A 22,636-nucleotide genomic window follows, 5' to 3' on the forward strand; every position below is an offset into this window, starting at 1 on the left:
GAGAAAGCAGCTATAGGTACCAAGGAGTTAAGCCCTGTAGGGCTGTAAAGGTTAAAGCCAACACTTTGAAAAGAACCCAGAAACTGAGTGGAAGCCAGTGCAGTGCCCACAGTATAGGAACTCGTTGACTGTAGCAGCCCCTACCCACCAGCACACAGTAGCTACATTCTACACCAATTTCAGTTTTCTAGTAGTCTCCAGAGCTAGCCCCATGCAGAAGATATTTATTTATTATTATTTATTATTTATCATTCTTCAACAAGGATATAAAGTAGCTGGATGCTGATGTTTGCTGCACACATGAGGGCAAGAGCTGAGCAATGGGTGCTCATGCATGCCCCATTTCCAGCATCTCCACAGGCCTGGGCAATTCAGAGAGCTAAGGCTAAAGTCTGAAGAAGACTTGCAAGTGTTTTGAGCTGATAGAAAGAGGCTCACAAGTGTTTTTGGCTGATAAGGCAAGATTCAGAATCACAGGGTGATTTGTTAGTATGTATTTTATCAGCCTTCAAACTGTAGTGCTAGACACAGAAGCCTATTTAAAAGCAGCCTCTCAGCTTTCAAATAAGCAAGCTGAAGAGGAGAACAAACTGAACAAGCAGTGTTAGGCCTAATAATGATGTCCTTCTCATGGCTACTGTAAGGATTACTAAAAGAGTAAAAAATGTTTCATGTTCCTTATCTAAATGTTTAATATTATAATTAAACAAGCGGGCAAAATATCACTCGCATGAGAAGACATGAAGGTGTACATATGTACTTCTGAAAATAATACGTTTTATACATTTGTTGTCTTATGCAGGACCCTTCTTGTGCTGGTTCACACATATTAGACCATGGTTTGGTTTAGCATTGTTGGATGAGTCAGAATGAGCCAAAGTAAACATCAGGCTCTTCTGCTTCACAATAAGATGTCAGGAGGAGACTTGGGCAATTTTAGTTAAAAGATATATACTGTAAGATTAAAACCTGAGATTTAAAACATTCTCTATGTCAGTAGACAAGCTAGCTTCAGAATCTGGAATACCCTGTAAACTAGAGTTTCTTTTAAATTAGGATCCATAAATTGAGCATAATGCTAAACATGAAATTTTAGAAAAGTGAAACTGAACTTTGCTAACCATGCATGAAGACAAAGGAGTATATGAGCTCTATACATCATTTGGAGTTGTTCAGAATCATCCACATAGTCCCAAGCCATGTTTTAGCATTTGTGTGAACAGGTCAGTGTATTGAATTACAATCTAGAATTCTTCACATGCAAGATTTTTGCTACATATTAAAGGGAAAAATTACACTATGGAGACCTGAATAAAAAACTTATCATAGTCTCTGTGCTACTCTCAATATTGAACATTAGACATTTAAATGCATGTTGTCAGCACCACATATATAGAATGCATATTAATATTATAATTTCATACATGTTAAATGCTGTGTATTAATATTACGGTTTTCCATATCATGCATTTAGTAAATGAATGTGTGTTGTCTTACTGTCTCTTGCTTTTTTTTTTTAGAGCAGAGGTTTAATAGAACTTGCATGTCTCTTTTGATGTCAGAAAGAGTTGCATTAATCTCATTTACAAATATATAATCTAGTAATGTTGGGAAGGTTGTAAGTATCAGCCTACATCAGTCCAAGCCCTTGAAAAAGGCATTGTGTAAACTTCCAAACATGAACAGTGTCTGTAAATAACAGCACAACTAACATTTCTAATTCATAGTACAATGTCTCTTAAGTCTTATGAATGATATCAGTTGAATGGGTATGTGCATGTATGTGAGCGTACACATGGGTCTGGTTCTGAAGACAAAGCTTTGGCCAGGCTTTATAGAACATAAAGAATAGAAATGGGGACCAGATGGCTAAAAGGGCTTTGGATATTTCTTCTACCTGCCCAGTTTGCATGGTGTAATCATCTAATTACAGCTAGTCACACACATATTTCCACTTCCAGAAGCAGTAGGACATTGAAGAGGCAGCTCTATAGGCCAGTTTCTTTGTCCATTCAAATAACAAGTAGCTTTATTTACAAACACACTGAACACTCATGAAAAACATGAAAGCCTTTAATCATAAAGAATTTGCCTGCAAAACAACATCAGTTCACCAAAACAGTTGAAACTTACATGGGATCCTCCTTAGTTCCCAGTTTTATACTTGGATTCTCTTCCACAACCCAAGTATAACATTCAAAACCGTGCTTTTCACTGATGGTACTGTAACAGTTGTCTGCTACCGAGCATATAGGTCATGTGCAAACCTAGTAGATACCATTAAGGCCGATGCACAATAATCTTGTGGACAGCAAAAGCCATTAAGGCAACGTTCTTCAGCTACTTCTAGAAACATTAATTCACCATCAGCACTTGTTAGCAAGCAATCAAGTAAAAAAAAACCATGATGGTTATCTTTTTGCTTGCTGATAGCATTTCTGCTGTACCAATTTACTGAATATTACACTTGATTGCTTTTGACTTCAAGTATCACACTCAGTTGCCTTCCCAGTGTACTATTTGGGGACAAGTTTGTTTGTTTGTTTATTATTCACATCTATCACCGCCCATCTCCCCCCAAAAGGGGGACATAGGCTTTTAAGGAAAAGAAAGGGCAATTCCAAGTGAGCATTTTATTTTCTCATTTGTGAGGAAATGTTCTGTTATGTCAAGGAAGCTGATACAATTTTGCAAACCTATTTGGGAATGCTCATTTCAGAAAAGATGGGGAAGTGTGAATCTGAACTTCTGCCAGCATGTCCTCTTGAAATACTGCAAATTAAGTGTGTCAACATCATTCTACTGACTTTAGCAAAGCTGAGGCCATTAACACCTTCCTAAAAGTGAAAGATGGTCTCTGATTCAGAGAAGAAACTGAACCTCTCACTACTCTGCCTCATATGCCAGCAGTGTTTAGTACCAGATTCTAGATGCTGAAGATTTTCACCACAGATAGTTTTATTTATTTATTTATTAATCAAATTTATCACTGCCCATCTCCCAAAAGGGACGCTGGGCAGTTTACAATAAAACATAAATAAAAATATAGAACTATAAAACCCTGTAATACAAATACAATAAATATAATAAAAACCTTGATGGCTGAAAGTTCTTTATGATTTGCAGGCAGAGCTGGGTCCTTCTAAGAAACTAACCATCCCCAGGAATGGCTACTCGCTCTCCCATCCCAGGCATAATTACAGAACCAGGTCTTTAGCTGTTTCCTAAAGTCCAGGAGGGAGGGAGCCAATCTCACTTCCAGAGGAAGGATATTCCAAAGGGCAGGGGCTGTTGCAGAGAAGGCCCGCCTCCTGGACCCCGCCAGATGGAATTATAGTTGTCATGAGCGATCAGCAATTTTCTTTTTCAAACAAAGTCTTAATAGTAAGGATAGTTTCACTATTCAGAATGGAGAGGCTTCAATAATTAAACATTCTTACCTATCTGGAGTAGGCCAAGCCAGAGGTGAGGGGCGCCTTTGTCTTAAATGAGAGGTTTAAGGAGAGAGAGAAGAGAGATTACAGATAGAGACATATGCAGATACTTGCACAATTCATGAAATACCAGATAGAGTGGAAATCATCAGCTGTGCAGCATGGCCCATGAGGTGTTCAATTACACTTTTATACTACTTGCTGGGGATTACAAAAGGAAGTCTTAAAAGATATTTAAGTCTGATTAGCCATATACATGTCTGAAGTTCCAAAGTGAGCCTTTAGTCTGCACACTAATCAATTTACATTGATGGTTGTTAGGGAATGGTCATTAAAGTCTTCTTAGACTGTAGTCAAAACAAGCATTTATGTTTTCCATTGTATTTGAGGGATGTGTGTTCTGCATTGGACTGTAAAGGTTTAATTTAAACTACACAACTTAAACTCATTCATTGCAGCTCAGAGTTTCTCTAATTGACAAGTCTTCCTGGATGCTTTATCAGATTTCTTTTTAATATGTATCTTTTTTCTTCTTAGGCTTTGGATTTTGAAAAACGGAAACAGTTTACTCTGAAAGTGGAAGCTAGCAATCCTCATGTGGATCCCAGATTCCTCTATCTGGGACCCTTCAAGGACATTACTACTGTCAGAATTCAGGTGGAGGATGTAGATGAACCTCCAGTCTTCAGCAGACCAGCATATATATTAGAAGTGAAGGAAGATGTCCAGATAAATACCATCATAGGTGCTGTAACAGCACGGGATCCTGACAGTGCAAAGAACCCCATCAAGTAAGCATACAGACCAGAGGTATCCAAGTCAGTTGAGTAGACAGCAGTATACAAACATGATAAGTAGATCTTATTATAATAAAGGGGGAGCACCTTTAGAAAGCATGTCACGAGTAGAATGGCTGACATAATGGATGTATGAAAGGTGAACTGGATCCCCCCCTTTTCAATATATGTGGGGAATACAAAGTGAGACAGAACACCAAGGTCACTCTATGGTATTGTAAAGGAGCTGTGACCCTTCCTTCCTTCCTTCCTTCCTTCCTTCCTTCCTTCCTTCCTTCCTTCCTTCCTTCCTTCCTTCCTTCCTTCCTTCCTTCCTTCCTTCCTTCCTTCCTTCCTTCCTTCCTTCCTTCCTTCCTTCCTTCCTTCCTTCCTTCCTTCCTTCCTTCCTTCCTTCCTTCCTTCCTTCCTTCCTTCCTTCCTTCCTTCCTTCCTTCCTTCCTTCCTTCCTTCCTTCCTTCCTTCCTTCCTTCCTTCCTTCCTTCCTTCCTTCCTTCCTTCCTTCCTTCCTTCCTTCCTTCCTTCCTTCCTTCCTTCCTTCCTTCCTTCCTTCCTTCCTTCCTTCCACAATTTCTGTGGCTGCCCATGTTATTACTGTGACCCTGGGAAGCAAACAAGAAATTAAATTATAAGTTTTCCCCTCAATATGCACATTCACAACATTGTCCGTGGTGGCTGAGAAAGATGGGAGTTATAGTCCCAACATATACAAAATGGCTAGTGTGGTTATCCCTTCCTTAATGTAATAAGGTGGTAGGGGGAATAGTGGGTGTTGGAAAAGTATGGGAAAGTTATAGAAGGAATATGATGTTTGAACTTCCCCCTCCCCAATAAAATTCTGTGAATGAGGTTAAGATGCTGCATAATGAAAGGATCTCCTGGTTGTAGAGAACAATTGAAATTAGAAAATGAAAAGAGAGTTGCCATGGAGGTCATTAAAAGAGAAATATGAAAATGGGGGGAAATGTATACCAACAGACTCAGACAAAATAAATGAACTTAAGGACAGAGAAAATAATATGCTGGAAGAGAGATGAAGGAAATGGGCTGTGCTCCCATGCAAGCTGCCTGCCAGCAAAAAATGTGTACAAAAAAGGCCCTTTTTTGTACAATTTTACTTTGTACCTTCCATGATCTAGAAAGGCTGCTCTGTGCTAACAATACTTCCAATCCCCCACCCGTACATACCCTATTTCAAGTGTAAATGCTAGCTCTAACTTTTCCTCTCAGCTTGAAGAAGGATGCAATTAGACCATTATATGTACCACTTGTCACTTATTTGTCAGTTTCCTCTGACAGTTAGGAATAAAAGCTTCAGACACTTGGTGTTATATTGAAAACCCTCAATTCTTCCCCTTCTTAACTGTAGCTTTAAAAAGAAAAACCTAATCATGGAGCACTGTCAGCTTGAAAGTCCTTTGATCTCCTATTAAAAAATATTTCATAATGGCATTATGAAAATGCCTCGTGAGAAAAAGAAAACTGCTCACGTACATGCCTTGTTGACCCAGAAATCTATTCAACTTGCAGTTGCATTAAACACGAGGATGCTGTATTTAAGAAAGCAATTAAGAGAAGATCTCCAAGGAACCAGATTTGTAAAAATCTGCCTTTGGTGTGAACAGATTTGAGTGACATGTATGTTTGTCAATAACATTTTAGCTGCCAATCTCCCCCATCTACTTGGTTGCTGAAGGTTTTTTCAGGTACATAAATAGCATGATGTACTACTGTACTAGAAGTGACAGTTTCTAGTCCTATCTGCAATGAGGTCCCTGTCCTTTGGCCCAAGGGCAACTGCTGTGAAGGAAACACATTGAATGACAATATTTTACTTCTTTTATCAAGCTGGTCATATGATGTAGGCATGATGCACCCACCAATCTGAGCTTGAATAAACTGGGCAATAGCAATATACAGGTAGTCCTTGCTTATTGACCTTAGTGACTGTTCAAAGTTACGACATCAAAAAAACAGCTTTGTGACTAATCCTTGTATTTACGGCCATCGCAGTGTCCCACGGTCATACGATCACGATCTGTGTGCTTCCCAACCAGCTTGTAACAAGCAGCGTTAATGGGGAACATGGAAGTATGATGTGGAAGTAAAATCATAAGTTGTGGTCATGTGATGTTTCCTTAAGGATCAAATGGGAAGTGATGTATGTCTGTCACAGACATGTGATTTTCCACTTAGTGACCACAGCACTTAGTGATGGAGTTGCTGGTCTCAATTGTGGTCACTAAGCAAGGAATACCAGTACACACAATACAATAGCAATTGCACAGAACAAAGGTATGATTTAAGCTCCAACCCAATTAAGTCTACTTATTTATTTGCTTGCTAGCTACAGTTGATAACGCTGCTCAATCCAATAAGGCTCAGACTTAATTAAAAAGGAAACAAAAACTTTAAGAACTGCATAAAATGTAAGTGAAACAAAACAATGGCACCTTGAAAAATAGCCAGAACTTCTAAACCATAGCAGGAAAGTCACCTTCGTTACTAGTCTATTCGCAATGACTTGGCTTTCCAAAGAAAAGGATAGGGTGGGAGCCAATCTCATCTCAGGAAGAATGCTGCTCCACATATTTTTGGCCAAATCAAAGCCAACATTAAATCAGTCACAGATCTGTATGATGTGCGAACTTTGTCATAGCCATTTACAATGCAATCTGTGCCTGAAAGAAAATCCCAATCAGAATAAAACCCTGAAGAACCAGGCCCAAGTGAAATTTAGCCCTGCAGATGTGATCAAGAATGCCTTTCCAACTTTATGAAAATATATATATTTGAAACACTAAAGCAAGGGTAAGAAGATACTCAGCAAATGAATTAATGGATGTTCCTGAAATTTACTGACCAGATGCTGCCTCGACATTCCCTGATCATTTGTCTTCTCTGCTCACTCCTAGTACAACAAAGCTTTGAACAATTATATGTATTTATTGATCTTCCAATTTGTCAATTCCCCAGGATTTGAAAAGAATAAAATCCTATAGTCTGACAGACACACCTAGTAATTTACAAAATGTACAAACAAGTTTGATGTTGTCAGCTTAATTCTTAATAGGCTATGATCTTTGAAGTCACAGTCACCAGCAGCTTAACATAACTAGCAGTCTTTAACCAAAAGAGACCTGGGATTCTTTAAACAGAATGAAATTAGTGACAGAGTAGCTTATCAAATGTATCCTCTAGGCCAATATAATTAATATATATATTTAATTATTGTAAACCTGCTTTTCTTCTCCCCCCCTCCCCTCTTGATATAGGAAAATACAAAATTAATATTTTGCTAAACCACTGTCGTTTTATAGTAATCCTGAATTCAGTCTTTAATTCTGTGCCTTGTATCTGGTTTTTTAGTCATTATCATCAGATGGAAATGTATCAAAAGAAAGAAAAGGAAGGGGAGGGGAGGGGAGGGGAAAAATAAGGCTGGACCTTTCTTATTATTGATTGGTTCTCAGGCAAGATGAGAGATAAGCTTTCTGCTTTCTTTTTCTGCCTAATTTTAATGAGAGGTAGATCCTATGCCCCTATGCTTCTCCAGGGTCCAGTTAAGGGCTTAGTTACTTGTTATGTTAATCATGTGATTAGGAATTACATCCTGATTTTTTTTTCAATTAAATACAAGGCATGGGAAGGATCATCAGTGGAATTGTAGCAGAAAGAAGTTTAAACTTTCCCTTAGTTCATTTTATTAACTAATCACTCTTCCACGTATCCAGTAGAAAAGTCCTCCATTACCATTTAATGTTTATTGCTGGATGAAAAATGCCCTATGGTACCTATCAAACTTCTGCATTTAATTTTCAAGCACCTACAACACAACTCTTAATAATTGGGTTAACATAATACTTAGCTATGCTTTGGTTCCCACCCACCTCTCTCTTCTTTTAGAGCTGGTCTTAAGTGCTGATTATCAGAATCTGTGTTCATCAGAAATGGCTCTTTGATATGGCTGCCATAGTATAAGTTTACCTGTGTGAAAGAAGGTGAGATTAGTAGTGACTCAGCTGCAGACTGCCTTATACAGCCACCCATGTCACGCTAGTGACCCTGGGCAGCTAATACATAAAGTATTAAATAGAGCAAAAGAAAGAAATGCAATGCAATGCAATGCAATCAGGGCTCCAGGCAAAATTCTCCCATAAGAAATCGTAAAACATGCATAATGGCTTCCACTAACATCCTGACCCCAGCACCAGAGGGAAGCTCTCTGAATCTCAGGGGGCAGGCTATTCCATCAGGCAGGTGCCGCAATGGAGAAGGCAAACGAAGTGCAGCAGGTGCTGCTTATGCTGACAGTCACAAAAAGCTGCTTTTGATCTGGAGCAAGATGGGTAGGGGTCTTTATGGTGGCCGGAGGGCTGGCTGAGAATGGCATTGGGTACTCCTGTCCTTGAGATCTAGTTAGTGCACCAAGGCAAGCAACATGTATGAATGAGCCCAGGTTCAGTTTTTTAGAAAGCAAGGGAAATAACTTTTTCCCTTGATCTTTAAAAAAAAAATCTCATGATGTTTACCACTTTTAAGCATTGTGAAGGCTTGACTGTTTCCCTTAAAGAGATAGAATGGAAATAGCCTCTACTGCTGTGATTTTAGGGGCTTATCACACTGACAGCAAATCCTGAAGAAGCTTTAAAATTCTTACTTAAGAGGAGCCTACTTAGCAGTATCACCTTTCAAAGTGTTTGGTCTGATTCAGACAGGGGAAGGTAGTTTTGTTTTTATCTTTGTTTTTATGAATTGTTGTGAGCTGTCTAGAATCTTTATTTATTTATTTTATTTATTTATTTTTCAAATTTCTATCACCGCCCTTCTCCCCCAAAAAGGGGACTCTTATATAAGTCCTGTGAATGAATGAATAAATGAATGAATTAGTAGGCTGGATGACAGCTTATAAATGTGTAGTGCCTGCAAGCCAGCAACTCCTTCCCAAAACAGTCATCATCTGCCACATGGTCACTATGTATTTCTGGAAGAACATACGGGATAAGGACTACTGAAACTCTGAAACTGCAGAGTCTGGCACATTTATATTGTGCGCCCCCTTTTTGCAATTACATCCTAGTATATTTCAAAACAGTTGCATTACTACTTTTAATTCATCGTAATTGGCATTGATATAGATATGTAATAACTGTATGATCTTGTAACTCCTACCAGCTGAAGAGTTTTCAAAGCAATTAACACTGCAGCCTTTCCTTCCATTTTTATCTTGGACCTGGGAGTAGAGAAGAGGCTTTACAAGCAAGGGATCAGTGGTTGTCCTCTATTTCTGCTATTTTTATGACACGTCAGTCCATAATTTTTGAGGGGAAAGGTTGCATTTCGGTACAGGCATAGATATCTGCACAAATGTGCAGGCTCACATAGATAGGTTTTTGTTTTTTTTTAAGAAAAAGGATCCTTCCCCATTTCTGAAGTTGCAGTGTCATGCATGTGCTTCAGCCCTAAACACAAATAATGGAGCTTGCATAGCCTTCCAAATGCCCTCTTTTCTTCCCCAAATTACAACATTAATGTATCTCTGTATTACATCTGATCACATGATAAGCACGGGAAGCATAGCTTAGTATTCAGGGACATGTGAGCTGCAATTGCATGTGTTAAAAAGGAAAAAAAACCCAGTCCATTACAATGGAATGCTGCTCTACTATAGTAGCATGAGTCTGCTGTTTTTAGCTTATTGACCACTAGGGTCAAAGCGGTAAAAATCCAGACTAAATAGTTCTGTTCCAATACATTTTCCAAAAGCCAAGAGAACAGAAATCAGGGTGAGGCTTTGGATACAGGATTTTTGGATCTGAAAAATAGGTTAAGATGTTGCAGCTTGTAGCAAATTCCATTTCTTTTGCTTACTGGTTTTCCCTACCAAGTTTTAGAAAGCAGTGGGAATTGAAAAGAATTGTGAAATGGAAATGCATCTCATTTCTTATCTATCTTTCTATCTGCAGATATTCTGTGGATCGGCATACTGATATGGACAGAATATTCAACATTGATTCTGGAAACGGATCAATATTTACTTCCAAGCCCCTCGACCGAGAAATGTTATTGTGGCACAACATTACAGTAATTGCTGCTGAAATCAGTAAGTTGTCTGTAAAAACACAAACACACACACACCCACACACCCCTTGCTCTAACAAATGCAGCCTTCTAGCAAGCATGGCTGAAAGGAAGACAAGTCTATATGCTTTGGTTGCTTGCTATTATTCAAGGACATAAACCTGAATGAGTTCCTGTATTTTCCCCCTATCTTTCCCTGGGCTATAGCTTGTGAAGAGGCAACTACATGCTTGAACAGAAAGGAAATTAAAAGGCCCCTCATTTCATATCAGAGAGACCGGAAGAATTCTCCTGACCATTGACTATCAGACAAGAATTGGTGATTGGCAAAAAAGCTGTATAGACTAAAAATATACTGATATATAATGTCAGGGAGGAGAATGAAAATTCTGTATGTTTCTCATGCCTGGAAATTTCAGTCATATAGCATTGACCAAAATGAAAGGGTAACATCTAAAAGCCACTTACTTCTGCTGAAACCTATTAATTTAATTAGGATCAGAATTAATTAGGAGAGCTGAAAACCAGCTCATCACTCTTAAATCCATTTATGTAAAAGCTGCTATTGATGGGACTAACTTTCAAGTAGATATGCTTCAAGAGCTAGCCTCAAGGCATTTAGATTGCATTGAAAGCAAAATGCATGTTTTGTCATCTTTGAAAATGTCAGCCACATGTATCATCCTTCACTATGTCAGTTTTGTCCAAGCTGAGGCGATGGTGGAAGGAGTGATCTTTCACGATAATGCCAATTCATTTGATGAAAAGCAACACCGAGTCTTATGGTACATTAAAGAGTAACAAATTCATTACTGCACAATCATAAGCATCCATGGTTCATAGTATCTGTGCAATTAGAGATAAATGTGGCATTCAAGCAAGTTAAGCCATCTTTTTTTTCCTATATAAAATAGAGCTACTATATCCGGGCTACAAAATTCTGGAGGATGATGAAATGGCAGCACACAGAGAGGTCTTTTTTATTACTGGTGGTCCCCCAGGATTTTACAACTCAGATATGGTATGCCCATTAAAGGTAACTACTGGTAAAAGATATGCATCAGTTTAGGGTACAAACCTATGGATGATGATGATGATGGTGATGATGATGATGATGAGACATCGTAATGAGTAATAAAACCGACTGTAATGGGTAGTAAGTAGTAAACCCCACCATATTCCTTTTCTCCACAAGCAGCTAAATCCAAGGAACCTGATGCTTACAGTCATTTGTAGCACACACTAAAAATAAATAAATTTCTGTACCCAGGGAATGCCAGGAAAACTGAATTCTGTATTTTGAAGCCTAACTTATGCAGAATAAGAGACACATATCAGTTTGCTGAAATACAAAAATGCTTTCAATAGTATGTGTTTCTCTGTAAGGGACACTACTGACTGAGAAATGCTGAATATGATCATCATCATTTATCAGTTCATTGTAAAACACTGAAATTAAGCCAGGCCATGCCACTATTCAAAAGCTAAAGGCATTGAAACAAAAGGACAAGGGATTTGGTAGAAAAAAGAGAGCTTTGAGCTTGTTGTTTAGTGTGGGATGTGCAACTTCCACTCCAGACTTTGTGTGGCATGTCAAGGATGCATGGCAAAAGTGGGTGGGACTAGAGTCCATTTGAGATAGGGGTTTCAGGTGACATGGATGCCTTAAGCATCTGCAGGTCTCACAGATACAAAAATGCCCTGCCCCTTGTGCACATTGTATTAGGGATTGCACTTTATACAGAAAGTGATAGGGGTAATCACTCTGTGCTGATGCAGTTAAAATGAAAGGAGGATTTTTTTTTTAATGTAGTTTCCAGAAATGTGTTTGGCACCCAGTGTAGATATTACAATGCTGTTGTTTCTTCCAAGTTCTTCTATTTTTAGTTCATATAGTTTCTAAAGATGCATGCAATATGTCTAGTTTAATTCTTAGATTAATCAAAAGCCAGGGATCACTTGTACTTTGAGGTGCCATGCAATGGTATGATAGTTACGCTCTACGCAATAAGTATTTCTGCATTTTAGAGGTTACAGGGTGCTCACTCTCCAAAGGAAGGCTATTTTTATTGTTATTGTAATCTTATCCAAGATGACATATTTCTGGTGGGTTAGACTACAACTTCCATAATCTCGAGCAAGTGTGAGCATATTGGACAATGACAGCATTTGTAACATCTAGAGGGATAACATTGTGAAGATTGCTGTTGTAATTTTTTTTTTCCCTGACAAATAAACACTTGATTAAATGTGAGGGAATTTTATTTGGGTCTTCATGAGCTATTTATAAACTGAAAGAAGTCATCAGCAGATTCAGAAATGGAACTTAAACCTCTCAGTATGCACTTACCTTTCAGATTAGAGTTCTGAATGATGAAATTTCAAAGCATGAACCTTATAAATTTCAAAATCAAGAAAAAAATTAGGATTTCAGTGCCTGGTTTGATGGATGCTACTGCCACATGAATAACTAAGAAAGATGTGTTTATGTTATATGGGGAACAAGGGACTACCTGCTCTATAAAGGAACATTTATTCTGGTTTTTGACAGAAAAAATGGCGATGATGAAGTTCTGTCGAAAAGACCAACATTTTATGATTTATTGGGGGGGGGGAGAATGAGGGAGGGAGGAATCAAGATAAACACCAGTGAAGCTTTAAGTTTGCACTTAAATAGGAAAGAGCAATCACCCAAGAACAGATTGTGTGCAGGAAAAATATTGATTGTGCATTTTCTAAGTATCGCATCTGTGTGTTTAAAAATGTAGCTTCTGGATTCACAATCTGTAAATTATGTAAAGAACGAAGTAGGGAAAGCATGCAGAACATGGCTTTGAAATTCTTTGCAAGCTTTTTACCAGCAGTGGTCATAGAAGACATCTGTATTTTCTAACATGTTATGTTGGTGAACATTTTCATTAGGGTATCTGCCAATGAGTTGCCTTTGGGTGTTTGTGAGGGTCTAATCAGAATCAGTGCATATTAGTTGCATCATACAACTAGATACTTTTGTGTTTCTGCTCTTCTCTCATATTGTATCCATGTGTACAGCATTTGTGTACACTGGGAAGCACAGGGCAGGCTGCACTGGCTTTGCTGTGGGTCATGTGACCCAAAAGGAAGAGGGAGGGGAGCTCAAAATGGAGCAAACAGTAGTCTTCTGTCCCACAGTCTCAGTTTGATCACGTTCTGTTCTGTTTTGGGAAGTCCTCCTGCTGATGGACAAAAATTAAACCTCCTGTACATAATTTCTTCCTGACATTCCATTGGGTTGGAAAAATAAAAACTGGCTCTTAAGACATTTTTAAAGCAACATGTATGTAGTGGTAATGGAGAGAGAGAGAGAGAGCAAGGGGGAGAGAGAGAGCATATTATAGGTTTGTGGATAAAACAATGCAGAAAATGATGAAGATGGCTCTGCGTGTAGAGTATTTGTGGTGCTGATGGGGGGATTCTTTGGGCCCATTGCTTCCAAAGCTAGAACAAGAGTTGACAACCTGTTGTCCTCCAGACATTTTAGACTAGCTCTTCTATAATAGCTGACTCTACATCACTTTGGCTGGGATTACTAGGAATTGTAGTCCAAAATGCCTACAGAGTACTAGGATGCCTATCTCAAATTTAGAGAAATATCTATTGAAAATGGAAATTGGGGCAAGGTGAATGGAAAATTGGAGCTAAAGTTAGGAAATTTGCCTTCAAGAGGCTCTGTTGCTCCCAGAAAAATGTATTTCCAACAGGACACAGATTGGTTGTGTCTAAGGCTAGACTAAAAATAAAGAAAACTGAGATGGAAATGAAGAGCTAGAATTCTACTATAGTAAAGTGGACCAAAGCATTTCAGATTCCATATGACAGACAGAAAAGGTTAACCTTCCCACTATAAAGGGAATATCATATCAGTGTCTCCTTTGATGTTCACCTCCAGAAGAGGAGTTGCAAGCATGACAGACCTCTGTTTATGTTAACACAGTTAAGAGACATAAGCAAATAAAGTTTGTCTTTCAAACTTACTCAAATCAAAATGAAAACTCTAATAGTAAATCTTCTCTTCTCTCCCTCCCCACTCCCCCTCCCCTTTCTTCAAGCCCTTGGTGATCAGTCACTACCATCCCAACTCTGTTTATATTAACCACATATATGCAAATAGTAGAATCCTAAGAATTACAAGAGAGGATCTTCTTTATATTGTGCATTTTTTCCTTTTTTTTTCCATTTGTAGTAGTAGCAATAGAAGTACTATAGATAGGGGAAGATAGTGCAAGAAGAATTTCAGAGGTAAGGAATCCTATGGATTTGTGGTGATCTCTTTGGTGGCATTTTAGAGAATTATACAAGAAGGAAAGGAGAGAATGGGGAAATCATAAGATGCAGTTTGGTCCTACTATTAGTAAAAATGAGTGGATGCTGGGAAAGGGGGGAAGAGCCAAGCCCTTAACCATTCTCATCCTTCAAAGGAAGAATGGGGTGGCAGGGCACACTTAGGTGCCATAAATAATGTACCATCCATTCATCGGCTAGTTCAGTCTGCTTGTGTTAAATGAAATAGAGAGGGCCTTCTCCTCAGGCAGTAAATTGTCAGTCCTGTGAATTTCTGCTACTCTCAATAAAGGAATGTTATTACACATTGCTTGCATTCACTTCATGAATGTCTTGCTTCCCTGAAAAAGCAAAAAAACACTCTTTGTACTCATATTAAAAGACTTTCCCTTTATGCTATTGCAGACAACCCAAAAGAAAGTAGCCACGTACCAGTATTTATTAAAGTCCTAGATGTGAATGACAACGCCCCAGAGTTCGTCATGTTTTACGAGACCTTCGTCTGTGAAAATGCAAAGGCTGAGCAGGTTAGCAGTTTGTGTTTTGTAAGAAATAAGTATCTGATGTTTTGTGTCTTTTATGTTGCAAGGAACTGCCAGCAACTCTAAATGAAATCAACCCATCACTTCTTGGCCCCAAACTGTAACTGGCATTTTGCATAGTTTAGATGGTAGTTTCCTGCACTTAGTTTCACTATCTGCATTTCCGCCCTTCTTCTGTTTCTTTTGACAAAAATATTCTGCTCCTTTTGATAAATCAGGGGTGGGTTTGCACAGAGAATCTGCAGCCTTAATAGAGGAAGTACCAGCAGATCCAAACTGTCTGGTTATTCAGTAATCAAAGCAACCAGAGATTAGGACAAAGCTGGTCTCAAGATTTATTGTATTGGCCACAGATTTTGAATGTTTAAAAGGAGATGAAGATATCTCATGATGAGTTGAACTACCTATGGGTACTAATTCAAATAACTGTATATAATCTTCAGTGGCACTGGTAGCATATCTCTGAATACTAGTTAGTGGGGACCACAAATGAGAGAATGTATTCGTGTTCAAGTCCTGCTTGAGTCTTTCCCATGGAAATTTGATTAGTTATCATGGGAACAAAACTGTGAATTAGGTAAGCTTTGGACTCTTGGTATATTCTTTAAAAATAGGGGTATTCAGAATTTCTTTTTTATTACATACTGGCAGTGCTGCTTCACTGAATTCTTCAGAACCACTTGGGATGTGCGGGGGTATAAGTTCCAGGGTTCCTAATACAGATCATGGAGTTACAGACCCAGCACCAACAGATATTAAGAAAGGCAATGTAATTTTTATTTCTACACTGCTGCTTTCGTACACTTTCCTGAAACCCAAAGATGGATGCACACATACCAGAATAGGTAACAAAGGTCATCTGCCTGAGACAGGTATGTTCATCTCTGGCCTTCAGTCATTCCCTGAAACATGTGAACTTGCTGGGGGAAGAATAAATTTCTTTCTCTCCATGTTTTCCAAAATGAAAACAACCATGGAAGCCCTTTTTTTTCCCCAAAGCAGTTCTCATGAGAAAAGCGTTCCACTGGGAGGAAGAGTAGTATACAATAAACAATATCCTTACCAATCACTACTTGTTATCTTGTTTGCTGTTATTAACTGTTTGCTCTTATACTATTTATTCTGACTGATCAATTAAGAACAAGGTGTAGATATCAGTCTGCCTGCCACAGTGATGATAAAATAACACTACTGTCACTTTTCTAGCTCATACAGACTCTAAGTGCAGTTGACAAAGATGATGCTTTTGGTGGGCACAAATTTTCATTCACTTTGGCCCCAGAAGTAGCCAGTAGCTCCAATTTCACCCTTCAGGACAACAGAGGTATCCTTGCTTTTTTATTCTATACTTTTTCTCTCTTACTTGGGTTTTGACATTCAGAAGAACTTGACATTCCTTAACATGTTTTTCCTTTTTTTTTTCCAGATAACACAGCTGGAATCTTCACAAAGAAAATGAGATATAACCGTCATGAAATGAATATGTACCTCCTACCAGTGATAATCTCAGACAATGAGTATCCAGTTCAAAGTAGTACAGAGACTGTGACAATTCGAGTGTGTGCCTGTGACCAAAGAGGCAAAATGCTCTCCTGTAATGCTGAAGCGCTGATCCACCCAACTGGCCTTAGCACCGGCGCATTGATTGCAATTCTCCTTTGTATAATTATATTGTTAGGTAAAGGACTTGTGCAAACTCAATGGCTGTGGGGAGTAGGATGGAGAAAGAAATTGTGCTAAAGAACAAATGAAGCATATTACACATTAATATAACTATGAAGTATTATTAGTATAGTAATCCTCTATTGTAGGTAGAATTACTCCATGACACATTTTTACTTTCTGGATCTTCTGATTCATTGGTAGTGATACCCAATATATTGATTGTGGTAAGGAGACAGCCACCATTTCAGTTTCACCCATCTCCATAGTCATGCCATCCTTCCTATCCGTACACATCAACCAAATATCACACACATCTTTTGCGACCTTATTAGAGTTACATTGGGATTGCTACCTAGTCAACAAACTCAAGTATATACCCTCTATAAACAGTGCAGAATTATTAATCCTAGTCTTATTCTGCAGTTATAATTACGGCAGAACTCATATGGATCAATTCAAATATATACAATTTAAAATTCACCCACTAAGAAGCTGTGGGCATACTAATTCCTCAAATGCAGTGCCAGTTCACCCAGATTTCTTCTCAGAATTGTAGCAGCAGCTGCCACAAATATCCTTCTAATTTCCAATCAGGACATTATTATTCCCATCATTCCCCAGCTTGATTGAGGTGTTCCTGTGCTGAAATGCTATCCAACATAGCAAGAAAACTGCACTTGCATAATTTTTGCTGTTCCCATTTCTGATCTTTATCCTGCTTTCTTTGCCTCTGTTACAAGTCATATAGCAGGCAATCAAACAGTGGAAAAAAGATGTTGCCAGGGCATGTTTGATAGATGCAATTGGGAAAGGCCCATCAGCTGGAGTCTTAAGGTGCTTACAAAAAAATCACCAATAAGAGAGAATATCTGTAGCTCAGGGTTGAACCATGGAGTCCCCAGTGCTCTCCGAGCTTGATTGTTTGCTTGCAAACATTCCATTACTAGATAACTCATCAGTGCGAGTGAGTGTGGGGTTTGCTCCCTGTTTATATACAGTAGCTTGTCCTACCAGTTTTGGTGGGGGTGTGGTTTTCTCCTTGGTGGTTCCTTGATTTTCTGCCTATAACTCTGTAGTCCAGGAATCAACTTGTTTGATTATGCTATCAGGATGGAGTTTAAAATAACAATTATTGAGATTGCAGGTCTATAGCCTACAATGAAATTCAGTTAATGGCTGCTATCATCTTTTTCTTCTCCTTTGATCTGCAGTACAATATCAACATCAGGTGTAAAACAAAAGCATCAAAATCATTAAACCACAAATTCCATTTTTTAGAGTAACAAAGCAGATGATTTGTTCATTTGTTTTTGGTCATATGTTACGTTTTACTTTCAGTCTCAGTAGGCCTTGTTTATTTATTTATTTTAATGCTAAGCATTGCTGAAGGGTGGGGAGAGAAGCAACATCTCAGCTTTACTTTTGACATTTTTTTCACCATTAAGAAGACCTATTCTCCAAGTTCACATTAAAGTGGGGGGAAAAAAACCTGAGCATTGAGAACACAATTATATTTTGAGCTGAATTACTTAGTGATTTGCACAAATTCATTTTGCATATTTATTTCTTTTAGTGAAATCTCATTTCTGGTGACATTAGAGTACCAGACTAAAAATAAATTTAAGAACACAAATTAGCTATGTATTTTTGAGCTGGTTGGTAGAGCACTAGATGACACAGAACACAAATGATTATTTGGACTGAGGTAGAGTTTATATTGCACAGAGATAAATATTTTGATCAAAGGAAGACATAAAATCCAGAGACAGTTGAGGATATCCAGCTTTTGCATGCCCCTTCCCATATCTTTTCATTTCCAAACAGTTATTTTAGGGATAAAAGGGACGCGGTGGCGCTGCGGGTTAAACCGCTGCACTGCTGAGCTTGCCGATCGGAAGGTCGGCGGTTCGAATCCGCGCGACGGGGTGAGCTCTCATTGCTAGTCCCAGCTCCTGCTCACCTAGCAGTTCAAAAACATGCAAATGTGAGTAGATCAATAGGTACCGCTTCGGCGGGAAGGTAACAGCGTTCCGTGTCGTCATGCTGGCCACATAACCACGGACGGGTCTACGGACGCCAGCTCTAACAGCTTAGAAACGGAGATGAGCACCGCCCCCTAGAGTCGGACACGACTGAACTTTACGTCAAGGGAAACCTTTACCTTTACCTATTTTAGGGATATATTATTTGCATATACAAGGCCATAAGATTTGCCCATGTGATCTCTATTTAAGGGAAAAGAACTATTCCTGAGAAGTTCTGCTAGCCAGAGAAGACAATTCTGGGTGGGTGGGTTGGTTGGTTGGTTGGATGGATAGGTAGTCTCACCTGTGTAAGACAACTCCCTATGTTTCTTAATTGGTAATTTGTAGTCTTCCAAGCTAAGGGACTCAGTAAAGTTGTCTTCCTTGAGGATCTTCTCAAAATCATGGAGTAGCTCTGTTAACATCGTGAATATTTTTTTGTAATAAGACCACAAAAGCATGATAATTTCATGCTTCCTATCAATAAGGAAACTAGGAAACTCATTTCTATAGTCAAGTATTTTTTAAAACTGTGTTTAGTGAAGTTGGGGGAAGAATGAGGGAGTCAAAGATTCAGCTTGAGAACATAGTTAAGTGTTTTATACCAATCATTTAATTTGGAGTATTGTGAGAATGATCTAATAAAGATTCCAAACTTGCTTTAAACTAAATGGGAGTGAAAATACAAAACTGATTAAGAGTATCTTTGAGAAACTTTGCCAGTTGTGTGTATTGAAGCTTTATTTATACCAGCACTCACATCCAAATATTCTAATTCTTGAAATGGTTGTATGTTTCTTTTGAGGCAAGTCCATATTTGAAACCAGCAGTTACAAGTAATTTTGTTTATTCATTTAGTCGCTTCCGACTCTTCGTAACTTCATGGACCAGCCCACGCCAGAGCTTCCTGTCGGTCGTCAACACCCCCAGCTCCCCCAGGGACAAATCCATCACCTCTAGAATATCATCCATCCATCTTGCCCTTGGTCGGCCCCTCTTCCTTTTGCCTTCCACTCTCCCTAGCATCAACATCTTCTCCAGGCTGTCCTGTCTTCTCACTATGTAGCCAAAGTATTTCAGTTTTGCCTTTAATATCATTCCCTCAAGTGAGCAGTCTGGCTTGATTTCCTGGAGGATGGACTGGTTTGATCTTCTTGCAGTCCAAGGCAATAGTTCCTAATTTATTTTCAATCTTAGACTTTGGCAATTTGAGAGCCAAATCTAGGCTCCCAGATGTTTAAGGGTCAAGAAGGTATAGAAGTATAGCATCAGTGGCAACTGGAAAAATACTCAGAAATGCTTATTTTTAAAAAAGCATAAATTAAATCAAGAATTATACCTTCAACAAATTTTCTAAAGGAAGACTTTTTTTAAAATGCTACTATACTTTTTTCCTTATATAATGTTGTTACTGTACATCTCACCTTAAAAAAAAACCTTAGAGAACTAAATTCAAAGAATTTCAGCAGTTCACCATCAACATTTAATGTAACTGAGTTTTTGTTTTCCTTTTCTTTTGATCAACCTCAAAATAATTACTTCTAGGATTTTAAAGGATTGTATTCTTGCAACAGAGATTCATATACCTTTTAGCCTGAATTCTGTATTTCACCTAATCTTTCCTGCATTTACAATTCCTAATGTGATGAGCTCCAGAGTGAGAATGAGGATATGAAATGTGCTGTTTTGCAGATATTCTTGTAAAGAAAACAAAGCAAGATTCAAAGAATACAAATTTCATGGTAGCTTGGTTTTGTTCTAATTGGGTGGAGAATTAATGTCCCCTCTCAACTCAGCCAACTTTGCTTAATTTATTTTACTTCTTTCTTATCAGTTACAGTGGTGCTGTTTGCAGCTCTGCGACGGCAACGGAAGAAAGAGCCTTTGATCATTTCTAAAGAGGATATCCGAGATAACATTGTCAGTTACAATGATGAAGGTGGTGGAGAGGAAGACACTCAAGCCTTTGATATTGGCACACTCCGGAATCCTGAAGCCATAGAGGACAATAAATTGCGCCGAGACATAGTGCCAGAAACCCTGTTCATGCCACGCCGGACTCCAGTGGTACGAGACAACACTGATGTCAGAGATTTTATTAGCCAAAGGTTAAAGGAGAACGATACAGATCCAACGGCACCCCCCTATGACTCATTAGCTACGTACGCATATGAAGGCAGTGGCTCAGTGGCTGAGTCTCTGAGCTCTTTAGAGTCGGTGACTACAGATGGAGACCAGGACTATGATTACCTCAGTGACTGGGGACCTCGTTTTAGAAAGTTGGCCGATATGTATGGTGGAGAAGACAGCGATAAAGACTCCTAATGATGTTGCCTTTTCCTTTTTCAAGAAACAGCAGTGAAATGTGTGATGTTGCTACTTCTTTCTATATATCAACCATTCTTGGAAAGGGTTCGCTATCCTACCAGTTCAAATGTTTCTTGACTGCAGTCTCTGTGGATCTAATATCATTCCCACTATAATTTCAGCTTCCAAGAGGGGGAAAAAACACCAAACCTTGTTATTTTATACTGCATTTTTATTTAGGCAGTTCAACAGTCAAATGCAAGGGAATTGAGGGAGAACACAAACAAAAATGGAATACTAGTTTTAACATGTTCTGCTAATTTTGTAAATGGGATTATCTTAATGTTATAGCTCACCAAATAACCTATATTTTAATTATTCACCTGAGACACATTTTTCTGCAGATTATATATTGAACACCCTATTTTAAGGAAATGGTATGGCTTATTATATATTATAGTAAAAGAGTGTAGGTCTTTTGAAAGCTACAACTTGCTAACAACGGAACTACAGATAATCCTCACTTAATGACCACACGTTCAGAGCTTTTCAAAGTTACAGTGGCACTGAACAAGGGGATTTATGACTGGTCCTCAAAGTTGTGGCCATCGCAGCGCTCCTGTGATCACTTGATCACAATTTGGGCACTTGGCAACTAACCCGCATTCAGGACCGTTGCAGCATCCTGCGTCACACGATCACCATTTGCGACCTTCACTGTTGGTTTCCCACGAGCAAAGTCAATATCGAAGCCAGCAGAAAGTAGCAAGCCACAGTCATGTGATGCCTCGTTTAATGACTGTGGGATTCACTTAACAGCAACCGGAAGTGCTGGAGCTGCTGTCGTAAGTTGGCGTGGTGATGTCTTACTTTACACATTGCTTAGTGATGTAGTTGCCAGTCCTAATTACTGTCATTAAGTGAGGACTACCTGTAAGATATTTTAAATAATTCAATGGCCATTTGAATGCTAGTGTTAATTTTGAATTGGTCACTTCCCTCGAACTGTTAAAACATAGTAATGATGGACAATCAGGAGTTGGAGGAAAGGAGAGATGTGTTTGTATATATGTGTGCCTGGTGAGTGGTCCTAGCCAATTCAGTATGTGGGCTAGAGTAATGTACTTCAACAGATATTCTATTCCTGGAAAGTAGTCTACTAGGTAACGTATAGAGATTGTAACAACGTTTATCAAGAAAGCAGAATATTGCTGAAAACATGTATGGATTTCAAGTAAACCAACCTAATAATAAGAGTCGCTTAATTGAAATCAATGAAATTCAAGTTAAAAATCCCTAAATTAAGTCCCACCGACTTTAGTTATCTTCTTTAACTAGGACTGAGTCTGGATCCAATCCATAATATATAAAGAGGGTTCCTTATTTATATTTTGTGAGCTCTATTAATATCAATACCAGCTCATACCAGCAAAACAAAAGCTATTATGTTAGCTTTGTCACTTCCCACT

General features: G+C 38.6%; 1 protein-coding gene across 1 annotated transcript in view; it reads left to right on the forward strand.

Annotated features, from left to right (window-relative positions):
- Window positions 1-21,660, forward strand: part of LOC134493938 (cadherin-6) — a 65,061-nt gene extending 43,401 nt beyond the window's left edge. Inside the window, exons 6-11 of the mRNA XM_063298771.1 lie at window positions 3,972-4,225; window positions 10,195-10,331; window positions 15,035-15,156; window positions 16,378-16,495; window positions 16,598-16,849; window positions 20,695-21,660. Coding sequence (XP_063154841.1) covers window positions 3,972-4,225; window positions 10,195-10,331; window positions 15,035-15,156; window positions 16,378-16,495; window positions 16,598-16,849; window positions 20,695-21,185 — 1,374 coding nt within the window. The 3' untranslated portion in view covers window positions 21,186-21,660. The remainder of the gene's footprint in view (window positions 1-3,971; window positions 4,226-10,194; window positions 10,332-15,034; window positions 15,157-16,377; window positions 16,496-16,597; window positions 16,850-20,694) is intronic.
- The last annotated feature ends 976 nt before the right edge of the window (window positions 21,661-22,636 follow it).

The sequence above is a fragment of the Candoia aspera genome, chromosome 3 (genome assembly GCF_035149785.1).
Source record: "Candoia aspera isolate rCanAsp1 chromosome 3, rCanAsp1.hap2, whole genome shotgun sequence".
NCBI classification, from domain to species: Eukaryota; Metazoa; Chordata; class Lepidosauria; order Squamata; family Boidae; genus Candoia; species Candoia aspera.